This window comes from Melospiza georgiana, chromosome 1 (genome assembly GCF_028018845.1).
Source record: "Melospiza georgiana isolate bMelGeo1 chromosome 1, bMelGeo1.pri, whole genome shotgun sequence".
NCBI lineage: Eukaryota > Metazoa > Chordata > Aves > Passeriformes > Passerellidae > Melospiza > Melospiza georgiana.
Genome location: NC_080430.1, coordinates 8,153,429 through 8,181,427, shown reverse-complemented (window position 1 = coordinate 8,181,427; position 27,999 = coordinate 8,153,429). Strand labels below are relative to the sequence as shown.

The 27,999-nt window shown below is 40.4% G+C and overlaps 1 protein-coding gene across 3 annotated transcripts in view; it reads right to left on the bottom strand.

Annotated features, from left to right (window-relative positions):
• The window catches only part of DPP6 (dipeptidyl peptidase like 6), a 510,047-nt gene that overhangs the window by 99,791 nt on the left and 382,257 nt on the right, over positions 1-27,999 (bottom strand). For all 3 annotated transcript variants that reach the window (XM_058041744.1, XM_058041730.1, XM_058041737.1), the window contains exons 6-7: positions 23,659-23,711; positions 6,092-6,173 (exon numbers count right to left, since the gene is read on the bottom strand). In XM_058041744.1, the coding sequence (XP_057897727.1) occupies positions 6,092-6,173; positions 23,659-23,711 (135 nt within the window). The remainder of the gene's footprint in view (positions 1-6,091; positions 6,174-23,658; positions 23,712-27,999) is intronic.

The following is a 27,999-nucleotide window of genomic DNA, read 5'->3' as shown; positions in this document are numbered from 1 at the left end:
AAAACTCTGACTGTGCCAAAGCCTCCCTTTAGGGCACAAGGACCCAACACCAAGCCCAGGGTGACAAAGGAATGACAAGGATGTGAAAAGTTAAAAAAAGGACACTGCTGCCACTGTAAACAAAGAGAGAGCATCAAAGGAATAAAACCCTAACAAAAAAAAAAAAAAAAAAAAAACCAAAACAAAACCTAAACACAACACTTTCCAGTGGAATTATTTGAATAAGTGAGGGGAGAGAGGAAAGGAGTAACCTGTCCAGGTGCTCAGTCTATATGTAATATATTTAAATTAAATTTTCCTAAAAAAATCATATTCTGATGCTCAAGAAGGGAATGAGGAGATGGCACATTATCATACTGAAATTTTTGCTTTTCCAGAATGTAGGGACCATGTTAAAATCTGTCTGAATATCTCTCACTATGCTTAAATAGAGGTTCCATAAACTTTGGGGTTGGGGGAGAGGGACACAGGGGAGAAGTCTTTTTATTTTTCCAACTAGCAAGACAAGCAATCCAGAATAATTACATACAGTAGACCACAGCTAAATATTGATTCATATGTCATTGCAAAAAAGAAAAGGTGAGGGAACAACAGCTTGAAAATAATGATGCAAAAATCTATGAAAGAATGGTAGAGACAAATAGACCTACAGCAATTATTCACAGAGCAGTTTAAAAGCCCTTCTGGAATAGGAACAACAGCAGATGATTCAGTGCCTCCTGTGGAAATGGTGCCCTTCCCCTGATATCTGTGCAGCCCTTCTGCCTGGAACTAAGCTGGCACGACAGGCACAAATTCAGGCAGGGAAAAAGCTCCTAATTAGAGGAGTCACTCCAGTTTAGTTCCAGGTGTCATCACTTAACCAGCTTTTTTTTTTTTTTTTTTTTTTTTTGCATCTAGATAGACTAGTTGGAAAAACATTGTACTACAGCATTGAAAAAAATTATAAGGGAAATGGGTAGGTTCTGGTCATGCAGCAGGATCTACCATTCAAATGTTTTATATAGTAAAAAATCCAATGGTTCACTTAATTGTATTGCACTTTTAATATTTATGACACTAAGCTGTTTACCAGCATCAGCATTCACTGTTTGAAGGCACCTGCAAACCCTAACCTGGAAGAGGCTGAAAGAATCACTCAATTTTCCCCCTGGCATTTGCATTTCCCTGAAATATAGATTTCTTATTGCATCTTCTGCACCTGCTGTGAAACTTAACTTCTGTTACCTTAGAACCAATTATAAACTTGATTGCAGCACAATCTACAAGAAAAAGAGATAGTTCCTGCTCCGAAAAGAGTTGACACTGAAAAAGGCTTATTGCTATGAAGGCAGGAAAAACCTGCTTTGGCTCTTGTGTGGGGCTGCAGTAAATGCAAAGACATACAAAACTTCCAGCAGCCCCAGTCTGCTTTCTGGATCTTTTTTGAACTTAAAGCAACTGTGTAAACAATAATAGACTGACTGGTCAGGAGAACTTTAAAAGAAATAGTTCTCTTTGTAGAAGAATAAATATTATGGTCTATGAGAGAGATTTTTTAGAATTATAACTGCTGCCTCTGAAGTTGTGCAAAACTGCTTCCCCCAGCATCTGATGTGTCACCATTGCCATTAATATCTGTCAGGATGGTTACAGATTCTGATTTTGAAAAAAAAAAAGAAAGAAGAAAATGGCAGCGCAACAGAAGTGCTTCTGCTTTTGATACTGGAGTTTAACAGCTCCTGTGAACTGTATTTAGTGCTGTCAATGCAGACAAATATTCACTGCATTTTATTAGGAAAGATCTCCGCATCCTCTCTCCTTGTGGCAGCAAGGCCCATGGATAATTCTACCTTGTATTTAATGCACATACTTTGAACCTGGGTGTGCTCATTTTGGGATGACAGTTAAAAGCCTCCTGAAATCTTTGCGTTTATTGGATTCCTTGAGCACCTCGGTTACAGATGTGCACTGGGCAGTCCCTGAAGCACTGAAACACTCCCTGATTTTGTCTGTGCTGCCAAGAAAAACAGCAAAGAAAACCTCTTCACACAGCACCCACTTTTCTTGATAAATAGACAGGTCCAGGTCTGTCAGCCACACAAGCTTCATGAAGCTGAGCTCAGGATCTCAGGTATCATTAACCTTTTCTTAGATGCTGTTGGGGCAAATGTAGCACAGGAACATTGCTGAGCTCTCAGCATGTGGGCAGAGCCTTGGAACATGAGATGGGGAACATGATGAAACTGGTAAAATATTCCAATAAGATCAATTAACAGAAGGTTTTTATATTTTGGTGGCAAAATCAGAAGTGGGTAGCTGTTGAGTCATAAGATGGCATGATCAGAGAAAGAGAAGAAATCCAAGGAGTGAAGATTCTTGTGCAGATAAGCATACCCAGAACAGGACAAAGGTACAGAATAACACTTTTTTGCAGTCCTGTCATGCCACCCACAGTCTCATATTGCTGGAAAATATCACACAAACAGAGGATAGTACAGTCTGTTCACTAAAAAGCCACCAAGTACCATGCTGCAGGCCAGCAGGCTGATGTAATGGAATTCTAAGTGTGGCTTTGGGCTGTCAGGTGCACCATGGAAAGGATGGATTTTTCCCATAGGCATTTTGCATAGTCATTTACACCCACAAATAGTGAATATATCACACAGTTATTCCAAGTTAACAGTGTTTTTCACTTATTCTGGAAAGGCATAAATGATGACTCATGCTGTAGGACAAATGAGAGGAATGAGCCCTTTATTAGCAGCCAAAATTAGGGAATGTGTTCCCTCCTGCATTGAAATTAGTGGCTCTCTTTCTAATGACTCTGGAGCTCACATTGGTGAGGGCCCCATTCTTCCAACAGCTTTGTGAGACTTAATTTGTCAAGGCTTTGGCTGAGATCAGAGAAAAGCTGAAGCATTTTTTTCTGAGATGCCAGAAGTGAGAGCTTTTTTGCATTCTGATCTTCTGACAGATTTTCTCTGATCCAGTATCTGCCATTATTTAAACAGTTCAGTTGGCATGTGTGGCATTCTGCAGGCTAGTAAGAAGTCAAGAAACATGCTCTGAGGACTTAATCATCCAAAAATTGGCATATAATTTAATGAGAAAGGACAAAATAAAGCAAGATAAATAGAAAATTGCTCCTGGGAATATTCCACTATATTTTTAATTGCAGAGAATGCAGATCATTCAGGCTCCTTCCATTTCAGATTTATTTCTTTTCTTGAATGATTAGACATGCAAGAGAGAAAGAGGTCAGGCTCAGCAACCCAAAGTTCCCCTAGGAAGGATGAAACAGAAGCTACAAAGAGAATAAAAATTCTGGAACCAAGCCCTCTTACTCTCCTGCCCTGCCTTCCCCTTTATGTTGCCAAAAAAGAACAAACCAGGAGATTTCAAGGGGAAGGCTTTTTTTATTTCCTGAAAATTGGGGTATCTTCAAGGTGATGCAAAGCACACTTGCCCTTGGCTCCCTCCTTCTCTGGGAGATGTGCCCAGGGGTGCAGCACCAGGGCTGACACACAATTGGGGCCCCCCTGATGCTGCAGGACCCCCTCAAACACCCCCAGCAGCCTCCTGGGACCAGGGGAGCTGATTTGTGCTTCCCGAACCACAAATCCTTTCCCTCCCACTCAACACATTTTCCCTCCTTCCCCTGCAACACCACTCAGTGCACATTTAGCAAACACATTCCCACTATCAAATTTTAATAGGCTTTAATTTTTCCTCCGTCTTTGCATCTCCAAAGAAGGTGACACGAATTTCACTGGCAATTATATTCTGAGTAACCCAATTAGTCCTGAAATACAGAACATGAACATGGTGTGTTTCTAGATCTCATTTATTTTTCTTGTTTTCTTTTATTATTTTTAAAAAATTTTAAAATCATCTTTTTTTTTCCCTCTGGCAATTCTCTGCTGATTATTAGATATAAAAAGATTATATTGATGTATGTAAAAGCATGTTTATTTTATAAACTACAGCTGTAATTGTATTTCAAGGTCAATGACTGGCAAAGAAAAGGGCAAAAAGGCACATATGTTAGAAGTATGAAAAAATAATGCTTTAACTATCAGTGAGTTGCTCCTCACCTGCCCTGATTCCAAATGCAAGAACAGGGAATAGAGCTCAATTACAAGCCAATAATTTTGCAAATCTTGAAGTAAAAAAAAAAACAAAAAAAGACAAAACAAAAAAGGAAAAAATAAGCATGCAGAACAAATTTGCTGCAGCAAGATTTTTCCGAGATTCATATGGAATTCAACAAAGGGACTTTTAAAGGTACCAAATATATATATATATATATATATATATATATATAATGTACCCCATGGCAGGAACATGCATGAAACTGATGTCTTCAGGAATTCCTAGGGCTTTCACTGTAAATTTCACTGTAAATTACAGTTTTCACTGTAAATTGCTTAAAAAATATGGTGGAAATTGATACCACCCCCTTCAGCATTAAATTATAAAGTTTATTGTAAAGAAGACTTTTCTTCTCCTGGATTGTGCATACTCTCCTGTTGGAAATATATTTAATTTGTCTATTTTGGTATGAATATTTTTCTTTGTTTTGGTATAAGATCTCTTTCCAAGGTGGGAATCAGGTGCAGCCCTTCAGCTTGGTAAAATGAGCATGATGTGAGTGAGCAGTGAGCTGTGACCACAGGTGCTGAGGGCACACAATTCACAGCAAAACTCTGTAAAAGGAAGAAAGATTCACTTGTGGGGTGGAGAATGTGACAAATGATGCTCAATATTAGATTTTAATTAGAAAATGTAGCTTTTGTTACGTATTGTGGAATTCTGACTTTAGACTTAAAACAGAGCTAGTGAGCAGTGAAGGGAAAAATGTTTTGGCTTTATTTTTTAGGTCCTAAAGGTACTCCCTGCACGTGGTGGGGAGGGATTGGAACAAAATGATGTGTGAGTTCCCCCAGCCGTGTGCAGTGAAGGCAAAGAGCTCTTCAGAAAACATTTTGCACAGAGATAAAGCTGCTGAGCCCCCTCTCTGATCAGATATGGGGCCAATGACTCTCAAACACAATTTTCCTGATGGAGCAGCAGGAGGAGGAAAGCCTCCTGATGGAGGAAAGACTTTCCTGTTCCTGTATCTGTTATGTTTTCTCTAAATTGATTTTCAGGCTTGCAATGACAATGACTCCTATTTTTTTTTTTTTTTTTTTTTTTTTTTTTTTTTTTTTTTTTTTTTAAATCACAGAATTTAAAACAATCTAGTTAAGGACACAGACAAACAGTCCCCAAGAGACGACTGGGAACAGGAGATCCATGCCAGATTTTTCTTTTATAATGAGCTTTCAAAGCTCATTTCTTGGTATAAAGCCTCCATATCAAAAAATAAGTTGCCACTTTTTCATTTCTTGTTATGGTAGAAAGAGAACGTTTGGAATATAGAAAAAACTTAATATTGGATTTGCACCAGGGAATGAAGCCAGGGGATGTGGCCAGGAAATACATGCTCTGAAAAATGGGCACATCCAGGATGGCAGTGGCTGAGGGGTAAAATACTGGGGATTTGAAGATTTTTGCAACATGAACAGCTCCATGAAATAGAATGAATCCCTGACAAGTGGTGTGGTTGTTTTTTTTTAAAGCAGCTCTGAAAACTTTCCAGGATCCTCTTCTAATTCTGTCTATTTTGCAAACAACCACAGGGCAAATTCAGGGCAGCTCTGTTCTGGAGAGATGCATTCTCCAAATGGGGCTGCTAATATTAACATATCCCCAGAGCCAAGTTTGCAAGTCTGAAGATGCCCTTGTGAAGCAATGAGATGCTAAATAAATCAAACTATTATCTCTATAATGTGTCCTGTGTCCAACACTGGGAGAAGCAGGTGCATCCTCTCAAAAAGCTTTCATGAACAGTTCTTTCTCTGCATTTTTAGACACGATTACTTTGCAGTGAACGGATATATTTGGGAATTTTATAAATAAATTACATGATAGAACGATTATAAACAACTGCTAGAAGCTACCACACAGGCTTCAAGAAACTATTCAGAAAAGGAATTATTATTTCTTTACTTCCAAGCAATAGCAGCATGGTCTCTAAATGCATTTGCACACTTGTTTTTTCTCTTACCAGCTGTTGCCCTTTTGGACCCCAACCAGCATACTGAAGCTTTGCATTGCTGACCTCAGGGGGATACAAATTCTGGGGATCCCTGCAAAAAGAGAAAAATAAGATTTCAGCTTCAGAAATGTCCTTGTTTAAGCTGCTGCACAGGTGTCCTTTGGAAATACACCACAAACTTGTAAGATGCCTTTCAGCCAGGTTTCAGCAGATTTTTAACAGTAAGGTAAACACTAGCAAGTGTTGGTAAGGTCAAGCATTTAAGTGGCAATTTCTGTTTCTTATTAATAAGAAGCTAAACATATTAGTTCCACTGCTGACTTGCCTAAGCCTTAAGAATTAGTTCAGGGATGGCAAACAATGTAATTGTATTCATCAACTCTGATCATGTCCACAAAGGATAAACAATAATTCTATATTTTAATCCTACTGCCACAAAAAAAATAAAATTTTGTCTTCTGCACCCAAAGACTTTTTGCCTCATAAATTTTCTTTGAATATGATGGAAAAGATTAACAACTCTATAACAACTGATAGACTGACTTCAAATGGAAAAACTCCTATTAACACAAAATATCTACTTTTTTTTTTAGAAAATAAAATCAAAATGCTTTTCTTGTTCTTTCATCCATTACCTTCATTTGGTAGCAGAACACAAGTGACACACAGCAAATGCAATATAGAAAAAGGAGGCTTTTTTGGTAAATGTCAAAGCAGCATAATGTCATTTTCTCCCAGCATAGATAGCATTGCCTTAACTGTATTTATACTCAGCACAAATAATTACATTACATATTCTGAAGTCACATTGCAACAACCCTGTGTATTGTAACATCCTACAAACAAGAACTCTAATAAAGCCTGTATAAAATGGGCCTCATTAGAAGATCTCAAACTGCTTGAAAAAGTGAGGCTATTATCATCACTGGTCCACAGACAGGAATAACAAGGCAATTTGAGGCCAACACCACCAAAAACCAGAGAAAACAGCCAAACCCTGCCTGGCCTTTAAGCAAAAGGCCTTGCACAGGGTTTTGCAGAACATGTTTTCAAAACAGAACAGAGCTGCATGCAGTAATTCAGCACAAAGTGAATTCTCTTTGTGAAAAACGCCAATCACTTGGTTTTCAAATTTTAATAGGTTTAAAGAATAAAATGGTTATGAAAATAGCAATTTAATTGGAGTAATAATAATTTGGACAATTTGAATTATGACAATATGAGACAATAAAAACAAAGAGTTACGGATGGTCCGGGTACCTTTCTCTGGGCAGCACGAGCCTGAAAAAGGACCCACATTAACAGAGGATTAACCCTTAAAAACAATAACCTGTTGCATATTCATACATCTCATGATAAATAAATTCCATTCAAACACAGGATTCTGTCTGGTCAGTGTCAGCTTCTTCCTCTGAATCCTAACAGCATCTTCAGGGCTGAGCGAGGCAGGAAGAAGTTCGTGTCTCCTGATAAGGGGGCAATAAATTCACTTTCTCTGATAGATTTAGGTGCCCTGTGGCTGCTATATCAGTGTGAGTCGTTTCTTTAAAAAAAATCTATCCTACATGGCATAGTTTCTATTTTAACATTTTGTTATAATCTAAAACTATATTTAACACACTACTTAAGAGAATTAATACAGTATAACTTTATAAAACAGCACATGTCATATTCATTTTAATATTTGCAAAAAGCCAGTCATAAAAAACGCATTTTTCACATCTTTATTGCCTTTTTGGGGCCTGGTGCAGCAGCCCAGTCACAGTCTCTGGGCTGCTCCTTCGTTTGCACTGGGGCTGTAGGAGCAAGGACAGCTCAGCAGCAAGAGGGATGCTCAGAACTGATTTTGTGCAATCTTCCCACACTCATTTCCTCTGAGCCATTCAAAGGCCAGCCAGGATCGGGGCAGACCCAAGGTGGGGACCCTGATGGCCACAGGTTCCTCCTTCCATCACTCCTGCAGGTGGAACCCTCACAGTAAAGCTGGAGGTTTGATGGAGATGGGATGAACAGAGGGTGTGGAGGGGCAAGAGGGGATGGTTGAGGCACTGACACTTCAAAGTCTGAGTGTGCCATAAGGGACACAGACAGCTTTCATTTCTACATGCAAAATGTCATCCACAGCTGCTGCCTGTCGAGCAAAATTGTGTCTTTTATTATGTTTTTTTACCTAGAAGGTGCCTTTGTGAGCAGCCGAAAGCTGTTTTGGTAAGGTATGGATAAGAGAACTCATAGTGCTCATACTGAGAGCAGCTACAAAATTCCCTTTGCTGTAGAAAGATGAACCACACCACTTGTTCTGGATTGTGTGTGTTAGCTGTTTAAATTTCCACTCAGATATGCCTGTTAGGAATCAATCTCTCTGGTTAGCTGTCTTGATTATCTTAACAGAGGGTAACCTCTGAGGGTAGAAGGAAAAGAGAAAAACAGTGAATCAAATCAAAACCTCTTTTGGGAGAAAAAAATAGCACTTCACTATTTGTCAAATGAACTATCTAGTTCTTGGGTTATTTTACCCATGGTGAAAAGAAGAGCAAGAAATTACAAACAGAGGGGGAAATACCATCCCTAAATAAACGGATTATACAAATTGTAAGAATTTAAAGCTTTAATGCTTCAGATAACACAGGTGGAGCTAAGGGACAGACGTGCCAATTACAGCAAATAATTCAGACCAGAGCACACACAGATCCTGTCAGTTCTGTTCGTTGCATCATCTTTTAGAAGAGGAAACCTCTAATACAGTGAAAAATGCTGCATAAACCAGCTTTGGTAGCTGATAAGGCAGAAGGAAAAGCAAAGACCTGTGCTGCAGACAAAAAGAAAAAATAAAGTCATCTTGTCATTCGTGGGTATAGCCAAGGAAAAACAGAGTTGCATCTCCCGAGTCTTTTCTAAGTGGCTTCATATGGTTGGGAAGCTTCTTTTGTAGCAAAATCTTGTGTGCATTCATCCTCATGCTGTGAGTTATTCCCTCCTATCACAGGCTATGAAAGCAGACCAAGATCCCAACCCCCCACAAATGTTCCTGAGTGATGCACATATCCATCTTGGTAAATTTTGGCTTGTTTCTCATCTTTTGAGGAGAATCTTCTTCTCTGAAGTAGCCACACTCACTCACCTACGTGCAGCAAAGTTCAGTACCATGTGCAAGGGGGTTGAGGTGATTTTCCTGGCCAAGCCTGATCCCTCAGGCTTCAGAGAAACCACAGGAGTGTGACGGTGTTCACAGGGGTCTTTGGATGAGGGAAGAGATGAGGATTTGACTCCATGTTTCAGAAGGCTTGATTTATTATTTTATGATATATATTACATTAAAACTATACTAAAGGAATAGAAGAAAAGGTTCTCAGAAGGCTAGCTGAGAATAGAAAAGAATGAATAACAAAGACAGCTGTCCCAGAGTCTTTGTGATTGGCCAATAATTCCAAACATCCACATGAGACCAATCACAGATGCACCTGTTGTATTCCACAGCAGCAGATGATCATTGTTTACATTTTGTCTCTGAGGCCTCACAGCTGCTCAGGAAGAAAAAATCCTAAGGAGAATATTTTCATAAAAAGATGTCTGCAACACAGGAATCGCCTGGAGCTGGGGTGCACCAGCAGTAGCCAGGGAAACCTGTGCTGTCAGCAGGCCCAAAGGTGGCATGGAAATGGAGTTCCCTCACTTCAGAACCTCATTGTGAAAGCTCAAATTCCCACACATGTATTTGGGCTCCATCTGGGGCAAGGCCCGTGATGGAATATGCATGGACTCCTGCTCTGGTAGCCCCAGGAAACCCATTCCAAACCCATCATCAAGGACTCACAGACACAAATCCATTATCAAAGACTCACTCAGAGATAGCTTTGGGTTGGAAAGGACCTTACAGATCATCTCATTCCAAGCCCCCTGCCATGGGCAGGGATGCTTCCCACTCTCCTAGGTTTTTTCGAGCCCCATCCAGCCTGACCTTGAACACTTTCAGGTATTTTCTGGGCAAATTGTGTCCTAACTAACTATAAGATAACTTCTGTGGGCTATTTTATGAGCTGGAAGGAGAAGGAGGAGGGAGAGTTGTCTGCACAGCTGCTCCGGGCAGGACTGGCACAACTCCGTGATGCTCTCTTTGAGAAAGCTCTTAGGGATCCTCAAACTGAAAAACCCTTTTGGAGAGCATTTATCAACCACATTTCCAATTATCCCATGCTACTCTAGGCATTTAACTCTCCTTTGTTAACTTCCTGTAGGGGAATCGGGCCAAATGCACACCTGTGTGCCAGGAGCACTCCTCCATTTTACAGATAAATGGGATCTCATGCCACTCAGCTTCTTCTGGGAAGTATGTTATGCCTATTAAGCTGTAGCTCTCCACAGCTACACTCTTCCTTCTCCTCCAAAACAGCCTGCTTAGAATTCCTCTGTACTTTTTTCCCCGAATCAATCAATATTATGGGTCATCTCAGCCTCTCCAAAGAGCCAGTGCTCCTCACAGACCCTCATAATTAGGGCTTGTTTGGATTTGAGCCTGTCCCTTGTGAGCTCATTTGTGCAGGATGCTGGCTTGGAAATGGGCAATTCTGAAGGCAGTCTGTACATCTCTGGCTCCTGGTTTGGATGAAGAAATAGGTTCACTGCATCCTCACAATATTTTCACTATTTCCTCCCAAAAAAGAGCCTTAATCTTAATTTCCGGCCAAAGAACGGGCAAGACCTTATTAAACTGTTGCCATTATTCCTTCCACTTTTAAAATGATTGATCTTATAGCTGAGAAAGAAGGGAATAGTACATTTCAGACCAGACAGAAGATGGAGCAGGTGCTACATAAACTCTTCCACATTAAAATGACATTGTCTGGACCAGAGACTGTTAAATTGCTCCAGACACGAGCATGACCTCAGCACCATGTTCAAAAAACATTTCTGAAGTAATAAATTGAGAAATTTGCTCGTTTAAGTGAAGTTTTTTTGCCAAAAAGTCTCCCCTCAAAATTTCCAAACAAGGAAAGTTCCTGAGTGCAAGCAAAGTGCTGACTGCCAAGTCATCTTTGCTTGCAATTGAGCTCAGAACAAGATGTAGAATAAAACAAACTAATCAATCATGTGTTACCTGCATTTGACTTTAAAAATTACTTTGATTAATGAGGAACTTGTCTGAAAGGGTTTGTCCTGGTTTTCACTGAAATTTTTATACCTATGTGTTCCCTCTTCTGGCATTTTCTCCTAAAGAAGGCAAATTTCCCTCAGAGACTTTGTGGCACTGGTTCTCTTTCTGAGCACAAACATTATGAACTCTTCTATATAAAATTCTTCAAAAGCACCTTAAAAATACCCAGAAATTTTCCACTGTAAGTGAGGGAGTGGCTCCCTTTACTTCAAGAAGAATATTTTACAAGGTGAGACTCAAAATGTCTGAACCTGATAAAAGCAGTCAAATTCTGGGGTATGGTATAAGCTGCTGCTCTAAGGTCTGTTTTCATAACTTCATTTTAATTTCAAATACAGAACAACAGAATTGGTATGGAAATTCTTTGAATATGCTGTCACTGTGAACAGAAATGCAACAATTTTCAGCACAGGCTGCTCTGGTATGTCCATCCTCTAAAGAAATTATATAAACTATGTATGTATGTTTCACTGGGGAAAAATTTTAAACCTTCTTACTTCACTATGTCATAATTTTGGAAAAAATTTGTTGTGTAATTAGTACATTACATGTAATTAGTTTATAAAAGTTGAAGAAATAAAGACAGCTACAAAAACATGTGGGGATGGCAGAAATATCTCCTCTTGTTATATGCCTCAAGCCAGGACTGAATATTTTGGAAGACAACAGTCCTAAGGACATCAGCTCACAGTACTTTAAGCATTTTTTATGGTTAAGTATAAAAAACTATCTACCTAAACTGTCTGTTTCAGAACCAGAACTCAATGTCTTCACATCTACCTCTAATAACATAAAATCTGACAGCAGCTAAGACAGATTTCTTCTTCCTTAGAAAAAGGGAAAGAAAATAGAGAGTAAAATAAAGATTAAATTCAGAAGGGCAATAAAAAACTGGAAACTTCTTAATATTTAAAAGTTTTTGATGCATGATGAGGAAACCCAAGCAAACTTGAGGAACTTTGCAAAAACAAATAAAAGGATGTAAAACATACAGGTTAATTAATAAATCTACAAAGAACCATAGATAAGGATATGGAGGAAGAGAGGAAGATTTCTAAGAGGCAGGAATGCAATTCCATGAGTAGCACACACACAATTTTAATGAGTTGTTTTTAATGACTTGACACTATTAAATGACTTGTTTACTTCAAAATTCACCAAGGAGAAGAGAAGACAGGTGCCATTAAGAAAATTTCTCCCCAGGAGATACAGAGCCCTGCTGAGACTCACAGTGAGATAAAATAAAATATCATACAAATGGGAATAAAGACTTGCCAGAACAGATAATCAAGAAATCATAGTGTTAGAAGATGCAACTAAAAGAACCCTCCTGGAATTCTAATAGAAGTGCTTAATTAGATGGGAAAGGCTCTTCCATTCATCTAGGCTCATCCACTATTAAATATTTAATTCTCACTCACACACAAACATTTTCTTTACAGCAATGTAAAAAAAAATTCTTTTCAATGAACAAAAGTAGAAGGAGGAGATGAAAGTAATTTGAATTTATTAATTTAAACTGCAGATTCATATCAATTCATTCAGCTGCTCTTAAAAACATCAGTGCTCACCAACCATTTTTTCCAGGATGAACGAATTCCATGGATTTAGTGTATAAAATCTAAAAAGAAGGTAATCTAAAGCATTTGTCTCTAATTTGGTAATTATTTTGGATTCAGGCCAACAATTATGAGCTCAGAGGTCTTTTTTTAATATAGTCTGCCTGTGTCTGTAACCCCCCATCAATGTAATATTTGGTACTGAACCTGCAAACTCCTAAACTTTGCTAATACCACCTTAAAATCATAGAATCATAGAATGGTTTGGATTGGGGGGACTTTAAAAATAATTTATTTCCAGCCCCCCTGCCATGGACAATGACACAAAAACCAATCACTTGTCTGAAAAGGAGCCTCCAACTTCCATTGGTAATGGTATAAAATGGTGGCATGGACCTGCCCTTCTAGCCTAAAAATAAAAAAGATTTAAAAGTGTATGAGAGACTGGTACAGAGCCCTGAGTTGGAGTGATGGAGGCTGCAAAACATTGATCAAAAACTCTGCATTTCCCCGAGTAAGCAAACAGTGGAAATGGACCTTGGGCACTGGTAACATTACTTTTAAAATGATGACATTATCATGTTTCTCATGTGACCCCTCTAAATCACAGAAGACAGAGTGAATTTTTACTGTATTTTTAAATGGAACTTTTGTTACTGAGTAATATTTTGTCTCCTAAAGAGACAATGAGAGGCGATAGCACTCAGGTGATAAATGCAACCACTTAAAAGCAATTTTCTCTTACTCATGTAATTTTCTTTTACTCTGTAGATCTTTCTCAGTCAGCTCTGACCTCAGCACTGTGCAAGGCATATGGTAAACCCTGGATTTACCAGGGTTTCATTAGTATTTGTCCACAGTAGAGACATGAAAAATAAAATCTAAATATTTGAAAGCTGTAAAGAAGGCTAGGCAGAATTGCAGCTAGCCAAAGATCAGCTCTTCAGAATTTGGGGGGAAAAATGCAGGTTGAAGAGAAACAGCTTGATAAGCACTGAGATGTTTAAGAATGAACTGGGAAGATCTTTTGGATGAGCCTGGGTTGAGTGGGGTTCTTCTGAGAATCTCTGCCAATCTACAGGGAAGGATGTTTGTGATGAAACCTGAGCATTTTCCATCCAGCTGACCTTGTCTGACTTTCAAACACTAATAAAAATATGGCACAGTGATGTGATGCCTGCAGAGAGCAATCTGGGATTACTAGGACATAAAATGAGACACAGAAATGATCTCCTATCACCAGAGACAGCAGAAGGGCCTCGTTACCAGGAGACTTCCCTGGCTGCTGGGTCACACTTCTAATTGGGCAAGAGATTGATTCTTGGGTTTGTGCTCTAAAATTCAACAGCCTGTGCTACTTGGTTTCAAACCAAACCAGATGACTCAGTATTCTCTGTCTTCTTTTTGAAAACTAAGTCTTCAAGCAAATCTTATTTCTACTCATGTCAGGAGGTCCTGGAGGTTTGTGTGTAGGTTCTCAGGGAGATTGAGACACTGTCACCCTGGTTTTTTTTAAGATTTTCTAAGACTTCTGATGTTTACATTCTTGTACTTTTTCACTCACTTTATGTAAACAGCTTATCGTTTTGCATTCCTTTATGGAAGACAAGAAATTGGATGGACTGTTGGTTTGTCCAGTGTCATTGGAGAAGTGGCACTGTCACCCTCCAATCCACAGACACTTTTGAAAATCTATAAATGTGAGAGTCAGAAACTAAAAGCTCTCTTTTTTGTCTTAGAAAATCCAGTGTCCGTGTCTTTCTGTTTTGTGTCCTAGAGTGACAAGACACCTTTCTAAACAACCTCTCCCCACACAGACTGTCATCATCAGTTAAAATTAATGAGACATACATTTATTTGTGTCATTATTTCAATTTTTTATCATCAGTGATGTGATCACTTTTACCCACCACCCCACCACAATTGGACTGGTTTTTGGGTGGCAAAGTACTTTCCTTATTCAGAGGACAAAAGCACCACTCTAGCTCTGCACTTCTGCCCCAAAGTGGAGACACCTGAAGTAGCTACACAAGAGAGAATATTTGCATTTGAGAGGGAGTTTAACAGATATAACATATATAACATATATAACATACATATATAACATATATAACATATATAACATATATAACATATATGTAAGATATTATATATATTACATATATTACATATATTACATATAACATCTGCCCTCAGGGATCTGCAGATGGAAGGTCTCTTCATTTCTCTTATCACCTTCTCATGTGTGACATGGGAAAGCAACTTTTCCTATTCCAGTCTTATCTACTCAAATTTCTAGTGGAGCATTCAGTAAATGTCAGGGTAAAGGCTGAAGAGGCATCAGGACTGGAGTGACACAGTCTGGGCTATCAGCCAGGTATTTTACACCTTTGCCACAAAGAGATTTTCTCAGTGGTCACTGTGCCAAGGAAAATTCTGGCTGTAGCATCCATTTCCCACCCAGAGGTCCTCTCTTGCTTTCCAAAATATCCCCATATCCTTGTTCCCCATATGTTTTGAGCTACACAGGGGTTCAGGATGCCCATTTTGAGATAACAGGGCATTTTTTAGACTACTAAATTTGGTGAGTGATTACCTGAGGAGGGGTCACAGCACGAATAAAAAGAACAGGGAGCCCCAGGACATGGTGGGTGCACAAGAGCAGTGGCATGGATGGCCACATAATTCTCAGAGGTGGGGCAGTGTCCAGTCCTCAGTGGCTGGCACAGCTCCCTATATAGCCCTCACCATGTGATCTGAGCTCAGGACCCATTAAACCCCACAGCAGTGAGAAAATTCCCATAATCTTGCAGGTTTGGGTCCTCAAAACTGACTTTTTTCACATGGCCACAAAACAAATCAAGTCTGATTTTTGTAAGATAACATTATTCGTCCTGTGTAATCAAACAGCACAGTGTTTAATGGGCTGAAAGTTTATCACCCAACCACAGCAAGGAATAACCCAGGCTCAGCCTGCAGGGTGGCTCTGCAGTCCCACAGCAGCAGAGCAAAAACCAGCTCCCTGGGGAAACCTGTGTTTCTTGTTTGTATCCTCATGGAAACTCCATCCAGCACCTAGAGCATCAGGGCAAAAATGCAAACAAAAATTCCTGATTCCCACTGTGAAAATCCACCTACAATTTATTCCTGGGAAGGTGATTCATGGAAGCAGCAACTGTACAGGCTGTAGTTAGTCAGTGCTGAGCACCATCATTTTATAAATTCCCTTTCATCCACCTTTGTTTCCTTTTTCTGTCAAAACTCTGCACTAAATCAACATTACTGAGCATGAAAGAGGAGGAATACCCATGGCAAGGAGCTGATTGTTGGTGGTGATTTTTGGTGCTGGAGCCCCCCAGCAGTGGCTGTGCTTTGGGCTGACCACAGCCTGGGGTCCAGAGGGGGCTCATTCATCCCAAGGCATGAAAACATTTCCATCTGCAGACACGTTTCTCACCAGTAAAGAACATTTTATTCACTATTTAGACTTTAATAGGAGCCCTGCCTCCATTTAAGAGGGTGCTGTCTCAGAAAATCACAATGGGAGAGTTTACTTCAAACCTTTTTTTTCTTTTTTTTCCTATTTTTTTTCTTTTTTGATGAGCCATAAGCTCTTGACCTTTTCTGTAACATAAGGAGGTTGGTTGCTGGGCTTTTCTCTGCTAAAGTGCTAAGTGTCTAACTATTAATTACCCATGTTTCTTGGTTTTTTTTTTTTTTAGTCATTACTCTAATTCTTGATATCAAATCCTCCCTTCAGGGGACCATTCCTTGTTATTATCACTATACATGGTTTCTAAGGTGTCCACCCACATCACAACTGATTCTGGAAGAAAGAAGCGTGTGGTAGGAATTGCTTTGCCTGCACAAGAAAGGAACATTTCACATTAATAAAAAAAAAAAAAAAATAAAATAAAGCTGTGCAGTGACCTGCATGGGTGAGCAAGCAGCAAATCCCCTGGGGGAGTGATGTGGTGTTGAGCTGCTGAAGTGGATTTCCTCCCACCAGCACAGCCAAGAGTCCTTCCTGAGCTGCCTCCCAGGCTGAGCTGCTTTCAACCTGCCGCAGCTTGGAGCTGAGTGATGCTCAAATAGCAGCTTTGCCTAATGAAATGCTGGCTCTTTCTTTTCAAAGAGGCCCAAAATGTGCTCATAGGCAGAAAGCTGGTGTGTGATTTAACCACTATTCCAGTGATTTACAGAGTGTTTAATTCAGGAGATTATAAAAAGCAAGAAGCCAAACAGCTCCATCAGGGCTTGAGCCAAGTGCCAGCAAACTCAGATGAAAAATTCCTGTCCACATCAGAGGATGTAAGGTCAAGCTCCACCATCAAGCTACCAAATGTAACCATTCCAAGTTTTCTGTTGTCAAAATGCAACTGAAAAAGCATCTGACATCATGAGGATCTTCTTATTTATAGTCTGGCATAAAAGCCACCACACTGTGCAGAAGTGCCCTAATTAACTGCATAAATTATCTCAAAATGTGATAAAATGTATAGAATGATAATTGCTAGAGAGGGAGGAGAGAGGAGTAGAAACAGCAGGTCCTCCATGAACTACAGAACATAATTTTTTACTTATTTAACAAATTTCACATTTTCATTTGGTTTTACATACCTTTTCATAAAGATTTTATTTCAACCTCTAAAGATCATTCTTGGGGGAAAATATTCATCTGCTCTAAGTAAAATTTAATTAGCTGAAAACTGGTTTTATTAAATACTGTACTTTTTCCTCTTAAAATAAAATATGGGCAACTAGTAGAAGTTTATAAATGTTAGAGTGAAATTGTGCAGCAATCTGTACAACAATTATCACATTTTGCATCCTTTGGGTAGGTACAATTTCTTTTCTTGTTTTGCAGATGAGGACACTGAGGCACAAGATATTTTAGTGCTACAGAGATGATGTGTAACAGGCCAGATAGAAATAAAATACAACAGACTTGATCAAATGGGCAGGTTTCTGAAGTAAATTCAGTTCCCTGAAGTTATTTTATCTATGATTTTAAATAATGAATCACAATTTCTTTTTACTGTGAACATGGAAATGGGAACACATGCAAGGGGAAACTTCTTGTCTTTTGAAATATACAATAGGATACGTAAAAAACTGATTAAGCTTCCTCTAATTAAATTTAAAGTCCATTTCTTTCCTGCCAGTGGCTTGTGAAAAAAAATTATAAAAAAAGGAGGAAGGAAGAACAGTGGGAGCTCTGCACAGAGATCTATCGACGGCACTTTGAAAATTTACTCACAGTGAAGCACTGGCTCAGTTCCTCTCCCTGTTATCACTTCTGTGGATCTCCAGCACGTTTTGTGCACTCACTCCACTCCTGGGACTTCTCTTAAAGTTACTGGGGCTCAGCATGGGGCACTCGTGCAGGATTTTCCAGAGCTGTGAAATCCCTGGCAGTGCAGGCAGGAGGAGCTGAGCTCAGCTCCTGTTTGTGCTTGCCGTGTTCCTCTGAGCCCAGCACATAAATCCAGTAAGAAATTTGGATTCTGCTTAGGAGTAACTCAATTCCCTCCTTCTCAAATGCAAAATCAGCGAGGAGTGGGAAAAACTGCTGATTTTCTCCCTGATCCTGGTAAGAACATTTGGAAGCTCCCACTGACAAGTCCCAGCTGGATGTGCTAAGAGCTCCTACAAGGGGGTCAGCACCAATCCCTGACTCTTGGCTGTGTGCAGAGGCAAATGCTTCATGCAGATCTGGGTGGGTGTTGGCAGGTCTGAAAAAAACCATGTTTTATGCTGGGCTTTATTTGGTGGAATGCAAAAACAACTGTAAAAATGTGTAACATTTCTGCTGGCCACAGCAAGAGATTAAATACAGAAGTACCCCTTGGATATCCTATCCAAAATTAGCTCTTGCTTAGGACCTGCAGAGCCAGATCACACCAGTGGTCCAGCAACATGCACTGGTGGGAAAACACCTTAACACTGGTGAGGGAAATCCTGCAGCTGGGTTAGGGAAACACCCTGCTCAGTCCCAGCCTGACCATAAAAACTCTGAAGTAACTAAGTTTTTTTCCTCTTATTTCAGGGAAGGATGTGAATGACTAAGATAATTCATATTGGAGTAAATTTTCACAAGGCACAATTTTCAGTGCCTAGCTTTCCTAAGTAAGTTGTTGCCTGTATGGCTATATTTTTATTTTCCAAAATTAGGGAAAAAATTATTAATTAAATAAAAAATAATATTAGTAAATTACTAATATGAAAAAATTAATATTATTAACTCTAATCAATAAAATAACTTTTATTAATAAAATATAAATAATTTTAATTTATGAAATATAAATAACTTTAATCCATGAAATTAATACTAATAACTAATATTAAAATAATAATAGTAAATAACTGTATATGGTGCTGGAGTGCCACATTTCCCCAGCACCTTGCAGGAGAGCTCCCTGTTCCACATCTGGACTTGCATCTGGATTTCAGTACCTATAAATTACAAAGTTGTTGGCAACTGCAGTGCGGCGAGTGCAGCTGTGGGGCTACGAGAAGAGCCTTGCGAAAACATTTATAATGGAGACAGCTGGAAGGAGCTCTCAGGAGCTGCATGCGAAAAGCAGCAGAGGGGAGCAGGCGGGGCAGGACGGAGATGCTCATCCCAGGAACACAGGGATGGTTCCACTAGGTGGCACCCGGAGCCAGCAGCGCGATTTTGGGACAGCAGCAGGAGCAGAGCTGGGGACAGGAGGAAAGAGGGATTGAGCACAAACCCTGCTCATATCACCCAGGTAAATGGGAACCGCGGCTCTCGGCCCCCGTGCAAACCACGAGCCACTGAAAGCAGAAGGCAAATGAGCCAGAGTAAAAAATGTTTTTGTGGTTTGTTTCAACTGGCAACGGAAATAGCAAATGTTTGTACCTGCTGTGTGGAAAATAGACACAAAGGAAGGTTTTGAAAGTTTCTGACCAAATAGCCAAATTGCCACAGACATATTTTATGAAAAATCCTTTTGCCAGGATCTTTTCTCCTGAAAAGCTTCAGCTTCACCATGTTTTGCTACTTTGGAATGTGATTTGGAGAATTGTTTACCCAGCATGTGAAATTGTTTGTACTTGGTGACCAATGACAGCCACCTGTGTCGAGGCTGTGAGCAGCCACAGGATTTTACCTTTCCCTTTCCCTTTCCCTTTCCCTTTCCCTTTCCCTTTCCCTTTCCCTTTCCCTTTCCTTCTGATGAAATCCTTTCTTCTATTCTTTTAGTATAGTTCTAATATGTAATTGTCTTTTAATATAATATATATCATGAAATAATAAATCAGCCTTCTGAAACATGGAGTCAGATCCTCATCTCTTCCCTCATCCTGCGAACACCACCACACCAAATAAAGCATCGAAATAAAAGAAGTATACAGAAGTGAAAGAGATGAGGTAGCAAGATGACTGGTGCTTAAAATAAAATATAGGAAGCTGTGGTAAAGCTAAGAGATATTGCAACAAAACAACTAAATACTGCTGTATAATATAAAGCTTGATGCACTTGACAAAATCATGCAGCAGACACCAGTGTAAGGCCTCCCTCCAGATGACCACAAGGACAGGAAGCCAAAGACTACCTGGAAAGATCATCAAATTGCTGATCCCAGCTTATTGATATTTGCTGATTTGGACTAACCAAGCACATTGGAAAATGCTTTGTAAGTTTATAAACAGTATATATATTTTGCCCAACTTGTAAGTTGTGTGTGCCGTGAGTGGGGCGGTGACTCCCAGGCCACCCAGCACTGCTTGTTTTCTTTCTTTACAATAAAAGATATAGTAATAAAATTCTAAAGTTAGAAATAAAGAAATAAAATAGAAACATAGAAATAAAATATTAAAACAGTATATATACTTTGCCAAACTTGTAAATGGTTTGTGCCGTAAGTGGAGCGGTGACTCCCTGGCCACCCAGCACTGCTTGCTTTCTTTACAATAAAAGATATAGAAATAAAATTCAGATTGACTATTGAAAACTTTATATCAAAAGCAGTGGTGGGTTTTACCCCAAATTTTCCAAGAGGCTGTGAGAAAGCTGAAAGAACAGAAGGGAGGTACTAAAGCTGTGTGATCTCTTTCTGCTACCTCGGGCTTGTTTTAATTTTTAAATCAGATCCTTTGAGTCTGTGTCAGTGGCATCTGTTAGTTGTCCTATACAGAGCCAGTGTGAGGAGTTTACTTTGGCAACAGCACTTGTGGAAAAATGCTGCAGTGCTGTGTAAAATACCATTTGGGAACATAGGTACTGAGGACATTCCCAAATTGGTTTGTCAAACTTATTGAGAGCTCAAAATGAAATCTGGAAAACATCGGTATGAGCTCCTTTTGACTTCAGGCACAGCCTGAATCTGGAGAGCATGCAGAACGTGGCAAAAATAATTAGAAAATTCCCTTTAAAAACCAATTTATGCTGGCAGATTAATGGCATGTTATTTAAAAAGTGATGCCAGAGATTAGGTTAATTGGCTTCCTTATTAGTTAGCCTCAGCAGGGAAGTAGCAAGGGCATGAGTGGGTGCAAATTCTAAATTGCCTGGCCTTCCACATCACAGCTGAGGATGGGGAACAGGACAGAGAGAGGCAGCACAGGGAAAGGGACACTGTCACAGCCAGTTTCCAGGAGGGACACTGTGCAGGGGCCATGGGCACACACCAACAGGATGGAAAGCTGTGCCTGCTTGCAGAGGAGGAAAAACTGAAAACAGTTTGTAAAAATGGCAAAGGGGTCATTGCTCAGTGCAGAATTTTGTGATTCCTGCTATTGGCAGGTGGAGGACAAGGATTGCTGCTTGTGGATGGCAAATCCATCATCGCCAAAGAAGCTGGAATGTCAGACTGAACTGAACCTTGTGCTGTGCCCTGGCCTCAGCAACCTTCATCCACAGATATCCATCAGAGCAATAGTCCTGTGTTAAATGTTAACTAGGCGATGAAGAGGTTTTTATCCCTTCATCCAACAGAGGCTCTACTGTCAGCTGATGTATTTCACCACCAGTTACATCACATTCAGTGTTCGCCTCCTAGATCTGAAGTCACTAAGTTCTCTTTCCCTTATTTCAGTGAAGGATGTGAATGACTAAGAAAATTCATATTGGACCCTCCTTGTTCATGCACCACCCTAAAATATACAGAGAGCTCCGCGGTAAGGATAAATTCCCATGTTCCATGGAAATGGCAGTGTGCTGCCCTGTCCACCACTCACGTGCACCATCATCACCTGGAAGGTCAATGAAACATTCACTGCACAATGCAGTTTGAAATGCCTAAAGCTCAAACTCTGCAAACCACACCTTTACCAACAGGAGACTCAGTGATCCTTCCAGCCCTTCTTCATCTCGTGGCCTCCTGGTCCACCACCACCACCACATCATGCTGTGGGGACACCAATGCCTGACACACCTGTGTGCTTTCTGGTGTGCTCTCACTTTCCAGATTTGCCCTTTATGCTGGAAACTTCTCCTCTGACGTATCCAACCCTTCAGTTCCCTGCACTACTGCCCATCCAAACACAGAGAACAAGGGGAGCCCCAGGTGGGTGCACAGCAGAGTTGGAGCTGGGGGGAACAAGGACAAAGAAAGATCATGCAGCCGCAGAAAACTTCTTGGACAGCTGTATTGCTATTTTTTAGCATCTCTAATACATGTTATGCATGATACTTCTATTTTTTCCACCTTTGTTTTGTCTGGAATAGAACTGCGCTGTCAGTCAAGCCTTTCTTGCTCTTAGCCAGGTTTGCTGCAGACACAAGGCTTATGTGCTCCTGCTGTGGCTTCATCCTGTTGCTGAACACTTTCAGCCCACAAGCTACTGCTCAGATATATTGCCAGAGAGATGGAGTTTTCAAAAACTAAGCATATTGAGGAAATTCCCAGAAAAAAGCCAGCTCAACCAACCAACCCACCAAGCAACCAATACAAAACAAAACATAACCAAACAAAACAAAATATAACCAAGCAAAACAAACTGACACAAACCAAAGCAAAAACAAACAAAATCACACACATACACACACAAATCTAGCCCCTTCCCCCCCAAAAAAGAAAGCAAAAAACAAAGAGCAGATTGTGGAAGGGAAGGGAAGAGGCTGAAGAAGTCTGGAGTGTGTCACATGGACACTGCAACTTTAACAGGGTTGATGGTGAGAAATCTCCTAATTTTCATGTTCCAGCCATACATGGAAACAAACTGTAACTAATCAAAGCTAAAGAATCACAGAATGATTGAATGGTTTGGGTTGGAAGGGACCTTAAAATCATTCAGTTTCAAACCCCCTGTCCTGGGCATGGACACTTTCCACCAGACCAGGTGGCTCAAAGCCTCACCCAACCCTTCTTTGAACACTCCCAGGGATGGAGCAGCCACCACTCCTCGGGGCCAGGCTGCACAACATTCAGAGGAAGGAAATTATTCCCAATATTCAGTCTAAACCTGCCCTTTTTCAGTGTGAACCTTGTCCCAGCACTCCATGCCCTTGTTTTAAGTCCCTCCCCAGCCCACTCCAGGCCCCTTCAGGCACTGAGAGGCTGCAGCGAGGTCTCCCCAGAGCCTTCTCCTCTCCAGTGCTCTGGTGAATGGCCAACCATGGCTCTCAGCCAGACACCACCACATCTATATTCCAGACAAAACCCCTGAAATCTGCAATATGAAATTCATGTAGTCTGACTCTCTGGGGAAGCTGAGTACTTCTGTTTCCAGACCTCCTCATCTTTTGCACACGCAGCACACAGCGCAGTGGAGGCTGCAGCTGAAAGCCAGGCCATTGCAGAGGGCTGTCACAGGCAGCCATTTGTCACCATGCACATTGTTTTGCAGGATTCTTAATGGCTGAGTTTTTAAATGAAGACATTGAAAAATTGCTTACCCATGAGGTATTTTGCTGAGGACATAATATGCTGTATATGAATGCTGATACACCTGCAAAACAAAATTAAGAAAAAGACAAAACAACAACAAAAAGGAGATTAGTAACTGTCACCTGTGTTAACAGAGCTCTTTTTTTGCAAAAACAGTCTAACATTTGTGGCTGAGAAGCTCTCCTAACCACTTCAAAATGTGTAGTAGAAAAGAACAATGCATGAATGCACTTGGAGCTGTTGTGTTTCCCACCCTGCACTTTGTGATGGAGTTTGGCAGAGCTCACACACCCAGATGCTCGTTGTCATGGCCACCAGGTCTTTGATTAAACTGGGGGCACACAGCATCTGCAAGGGCTAAATTTAGAACAGCCATTAATGAGGACACCTTGGTCAGCTGGAGACATTCTCCATCATTATAACCAGACACAAGGCATGGGGGTTTTGTTGCTTTTTTCCACATAAATAAAGCAGGGAGTGGTGCTGGTGATATCAGAGAGGGTTGTCAGGCCCCTGTCAGTCAAGAAATAAAACTCTATTCAGTCAAGGCATAGAGCTGACCTCATGTTTGTATGACCTGCTAAGTTGCATCTTCATATCAGTCTGTGCTCTGTGGACCTTGGGGAGGAGCTGGGCAGCTGGCACAGCAGCTCATCTCACAGGGGACAGTTTATTACTTGTTTTCTAAATAGTAAATAATAACAGCAGAGTCAATGCCAGTGATTGAAGAGGTGGTGATTTTCCACTGGTGACAGCAGTCCTTTACAGTGATCAGGAGTCAGAACATCAGTGTGAAAGGTTTAAATATGAATGATTTTATACAAATTTATACAGGGCGTCACTTTTTGAAATTCTGTCCTGTTACTATATGCAACTAAATAAATAAATCTCCTAGCAATTATTTCATTTGGCTTCTACTGAAATCTTTTAACCATTTTTGCTGTCTAGCAGCTCTCAGAAAACATCCTGTCCCAGAGAACAAAGAATAATTTTCTTGAATACTTGCTTCACCAAGCAAGTTTGATGAAAGTTATTTTTTCTTAGGCTACTCTGGTTTTGCACAAGGATATATATATATATTTATATTTATATTTATATTTATATTTATATTTATATTTATATTTATATTTATATTTATATTTATATTTATATTTATATTTATATTTATATTTATATTTATATTTATATATTTAATGCTTATACCAAAAACCATGAGATGTCCTGATGTCCTGGATGGTGCAGGGAGCCCCAGCAGGGGCCACGCCAAGCACATCATCAGTATCACAAGCAAACATCGCTCACTCCCTGCCCCTCTGGAGGGCAAACCTGCAGGGTTTGTCCACAACAGCCCTGCAGCTTCTGGGCTCTCAGGGAAGAGGCAGATAAACATGAGGCACATCAATAAACACAAGGCACAGCACCCTGCAAATATCAAATCAAACTTCTCTCTTTGAAACCAAACACTGAATCCTCACACAGGGTGCATGAGCTCCCTGAAAAACAGGCACAGAGGTGACAGCATTGGATTTCTACCCATGAAATGCAGAAACTGATGCTGATTGATGTGATTTCCTTCCTGCCTGTGCAATTTCTCCCTGCATTACAAGGATATCATGAGGATATCACATCCCCAAATCCTATCTCCTTTCAGGCATTCAGATCCATAAGGACTCTTCACACAAGGTGATTCTCTGGTGTGTTGGTATCAGGGAAGGTCTTGGAATTCAAGTGAATTCCCCACAAGCCAGCATTTATTTTAGTACAAGTGTCATTTTTAGATCCTGTGTCAGATTATGTCAAAAAAATTTCCATTTTCTCATCCTCACCCAATCATACCAAAGAGCTCTTGAATCTTCTGATGTTGATACCTGAGACCTGCCTGATGCATGCAGCCTTAGAGTTTATTCCAGCTTTGATGAAGTCCTAAAACTGATACAATTCCTTAAAGAGAAAGCACTGGAAGACTGAATCTGCCTAAAGATCTGAAAAACCTGGTAATACATTGTCATTAAATACTGAGACATTTTTGTCTTCCAATATCCTGGCAGTAGGTTGGAGAAAATGATGTGGATATATAAATTCTGATCTGAGGCTGGGATGGTTGTTCATGGTTATAAACCCTGCTGTGTTGTCAGATAACAGAGAAACAAGCCCCCCCAAAATGAGTATGAACAGATGCCTTCAGAAGAAAATCATAAAATGTGGCAGGCTGGAGGGAAAAGAAGCAGCCAGGGGAGTTTTGAGCAGGACACCTGGTGATGTCCTTGCTTGTGGTGCAGAGTCCTACAGCTCAGAGCTGTCTTAGAGGTTTTAATGGAGAATGAGGCAAAACATTCTCTTTGCTGGGAGAGCTTAGGACTGAGGAAAACAAAAGTCACAGGACACTCAGAGAGCTCTTTTATTTTCTGAATGTCATTTGTCATCATCTTGGGTCTTCGGCCAGACTCTAAAATATCTCACATCAGCTGTGCTATAGTATACACACTTCAAAGGCTTGCAGCTGGCAGATTTCACTCAAAGGAGAAAAAAATTTCTCAGATAAATCCTTACAATTTGTAGGTTTGCTTATGTAAAAAAGAACTACTTGTATGTGCAAAGGTTTCAGGATCAGACATTTATTATTAACATTACACTTAAGGACAGAAGCACAGGCAGCTCAAAAATCCCTCTCAGCCCAACTATTTCAAACCTATTTGGAAAATACTCTGCCAGCAATGGTACTAAGCAGAGAAGAATCCAAGAGAAAAATCACTTTATGTCTTTCTGAGAAATTAAATGGCAGCTTTCCTCTTCGACACGCAAACTAAATGAAGTTAACTGAACTATTTGAGAGAATGACTGTGCTTGCTTAATATCGCTACTAAATTTCTGCTCGGATCAAGATGAATTTGACTGTTCACTTAGCAGTAGGGAAATCCCACAGCAGGGAAAAGTGTAGGGGAGAGAGGAACATCCTTCCCAAATCCAAACTAAGCCTCAGAAAATGGAGAGTACTTAAAAAGTCAGTATTCACTGCATTAATCCTGACTGCTGCTGAGGCTTGGCCAACAAAAATAGCTGTATAAACTCCATGTTCCCCTTTTTTATCAAAGGGGATGCCATTGACTGATTTGATGCTTCCAGCCCTGATTTTTAGCTGGATTCCGGGAGCTTTACAGCCCCTCTCAGCAGAGAGGCATATCTGGGGGTAGCAGAGGTTTTGGCAATTGCTGTGCTCTGTGGACTCTGTGTGTCAAACCATCCCACCCACATGAGTCAGAGCAGGTTTGGGAGTGCTCTGAAGGGCTCTGGGTATCACCACAATCAGGTCACAGAAGCTCCCATGCCAGCTGTCACCAACAAGTGCTGTGAAAGTCATTATGACAAAACCATTGGGCCAGAAACACTCTCCTGCTGGGCTTCTCATCCCAGGTCACAGCACAGATCTTGTTTACTTTCAATCTAAATTATGCCCTGCAACATGTGCATGTTTACACTGAAACCATACAGGGACTGAGAGACAGATCTATCTGTTCCACTGAAGCCTTGGAAAGGCAATTATCTCTCTAAAATTCAGAAGAATGCAGGGCTAATTACATGTGACAACACCTTTTTGTGAAGCCACTGACCTCATTTTATGCAACCAACAGAAGGAACCTGGACCTGGTCAGATGAGGGCAGAAATGGAAACACTGCAGCACATGGAGCAGCAGAGAAGGACATGTGCCTCTCTCAGGCCAACAAATTCCAAAGAAACAGGGAAATTGGGGTTCCAACAAGGCACAGAAACAAAATGGAAGAAGCAATTTCTGTGCTGTGTCACTACAGAGCAGTGTGGTGTGAATGGTAATGTCTCCTTGGAAACACTGGTTTAAGAGCTGTAAGGACACAGGGCCTTGTCCAGCAGGGCTTACTGAAATAGAAACTATCTGTTATTTAAGCATAGAGTTAATTTGGACTAATTTATTAATATACTTTAAATTAGAATCCATAGCTCTTGTATTTGCCCCAGAGTAACTGCAGAAATATGTAACATACATCCAAGAAATTTGTGAAATGGGTTTTCAGCACCTTATGGCTGGTATGAAAGATTGCACTACCTGCTGAGGGTTTATCCAAGGCATCAGAAAAAAATAAAGAGTTTAGTTTACAGTTCCACCTCTTCTCTGTGGGTTTCTATCTCACTTTGTGGGCTGACGCCAGGCCAGCACCAGCAATAATCAGCATTTATGGAAGGCTTTCTTTAATATTTGCATGACAAGGTGCTGAATCAATACAAAGAAGAGGCACCTCATTTTGAGGAGGTTTACAAACAAAGGGGGGAAAAGCCCTTGGAAGAAGGCTCCCCAAAACAGCCCAATCCACTCATC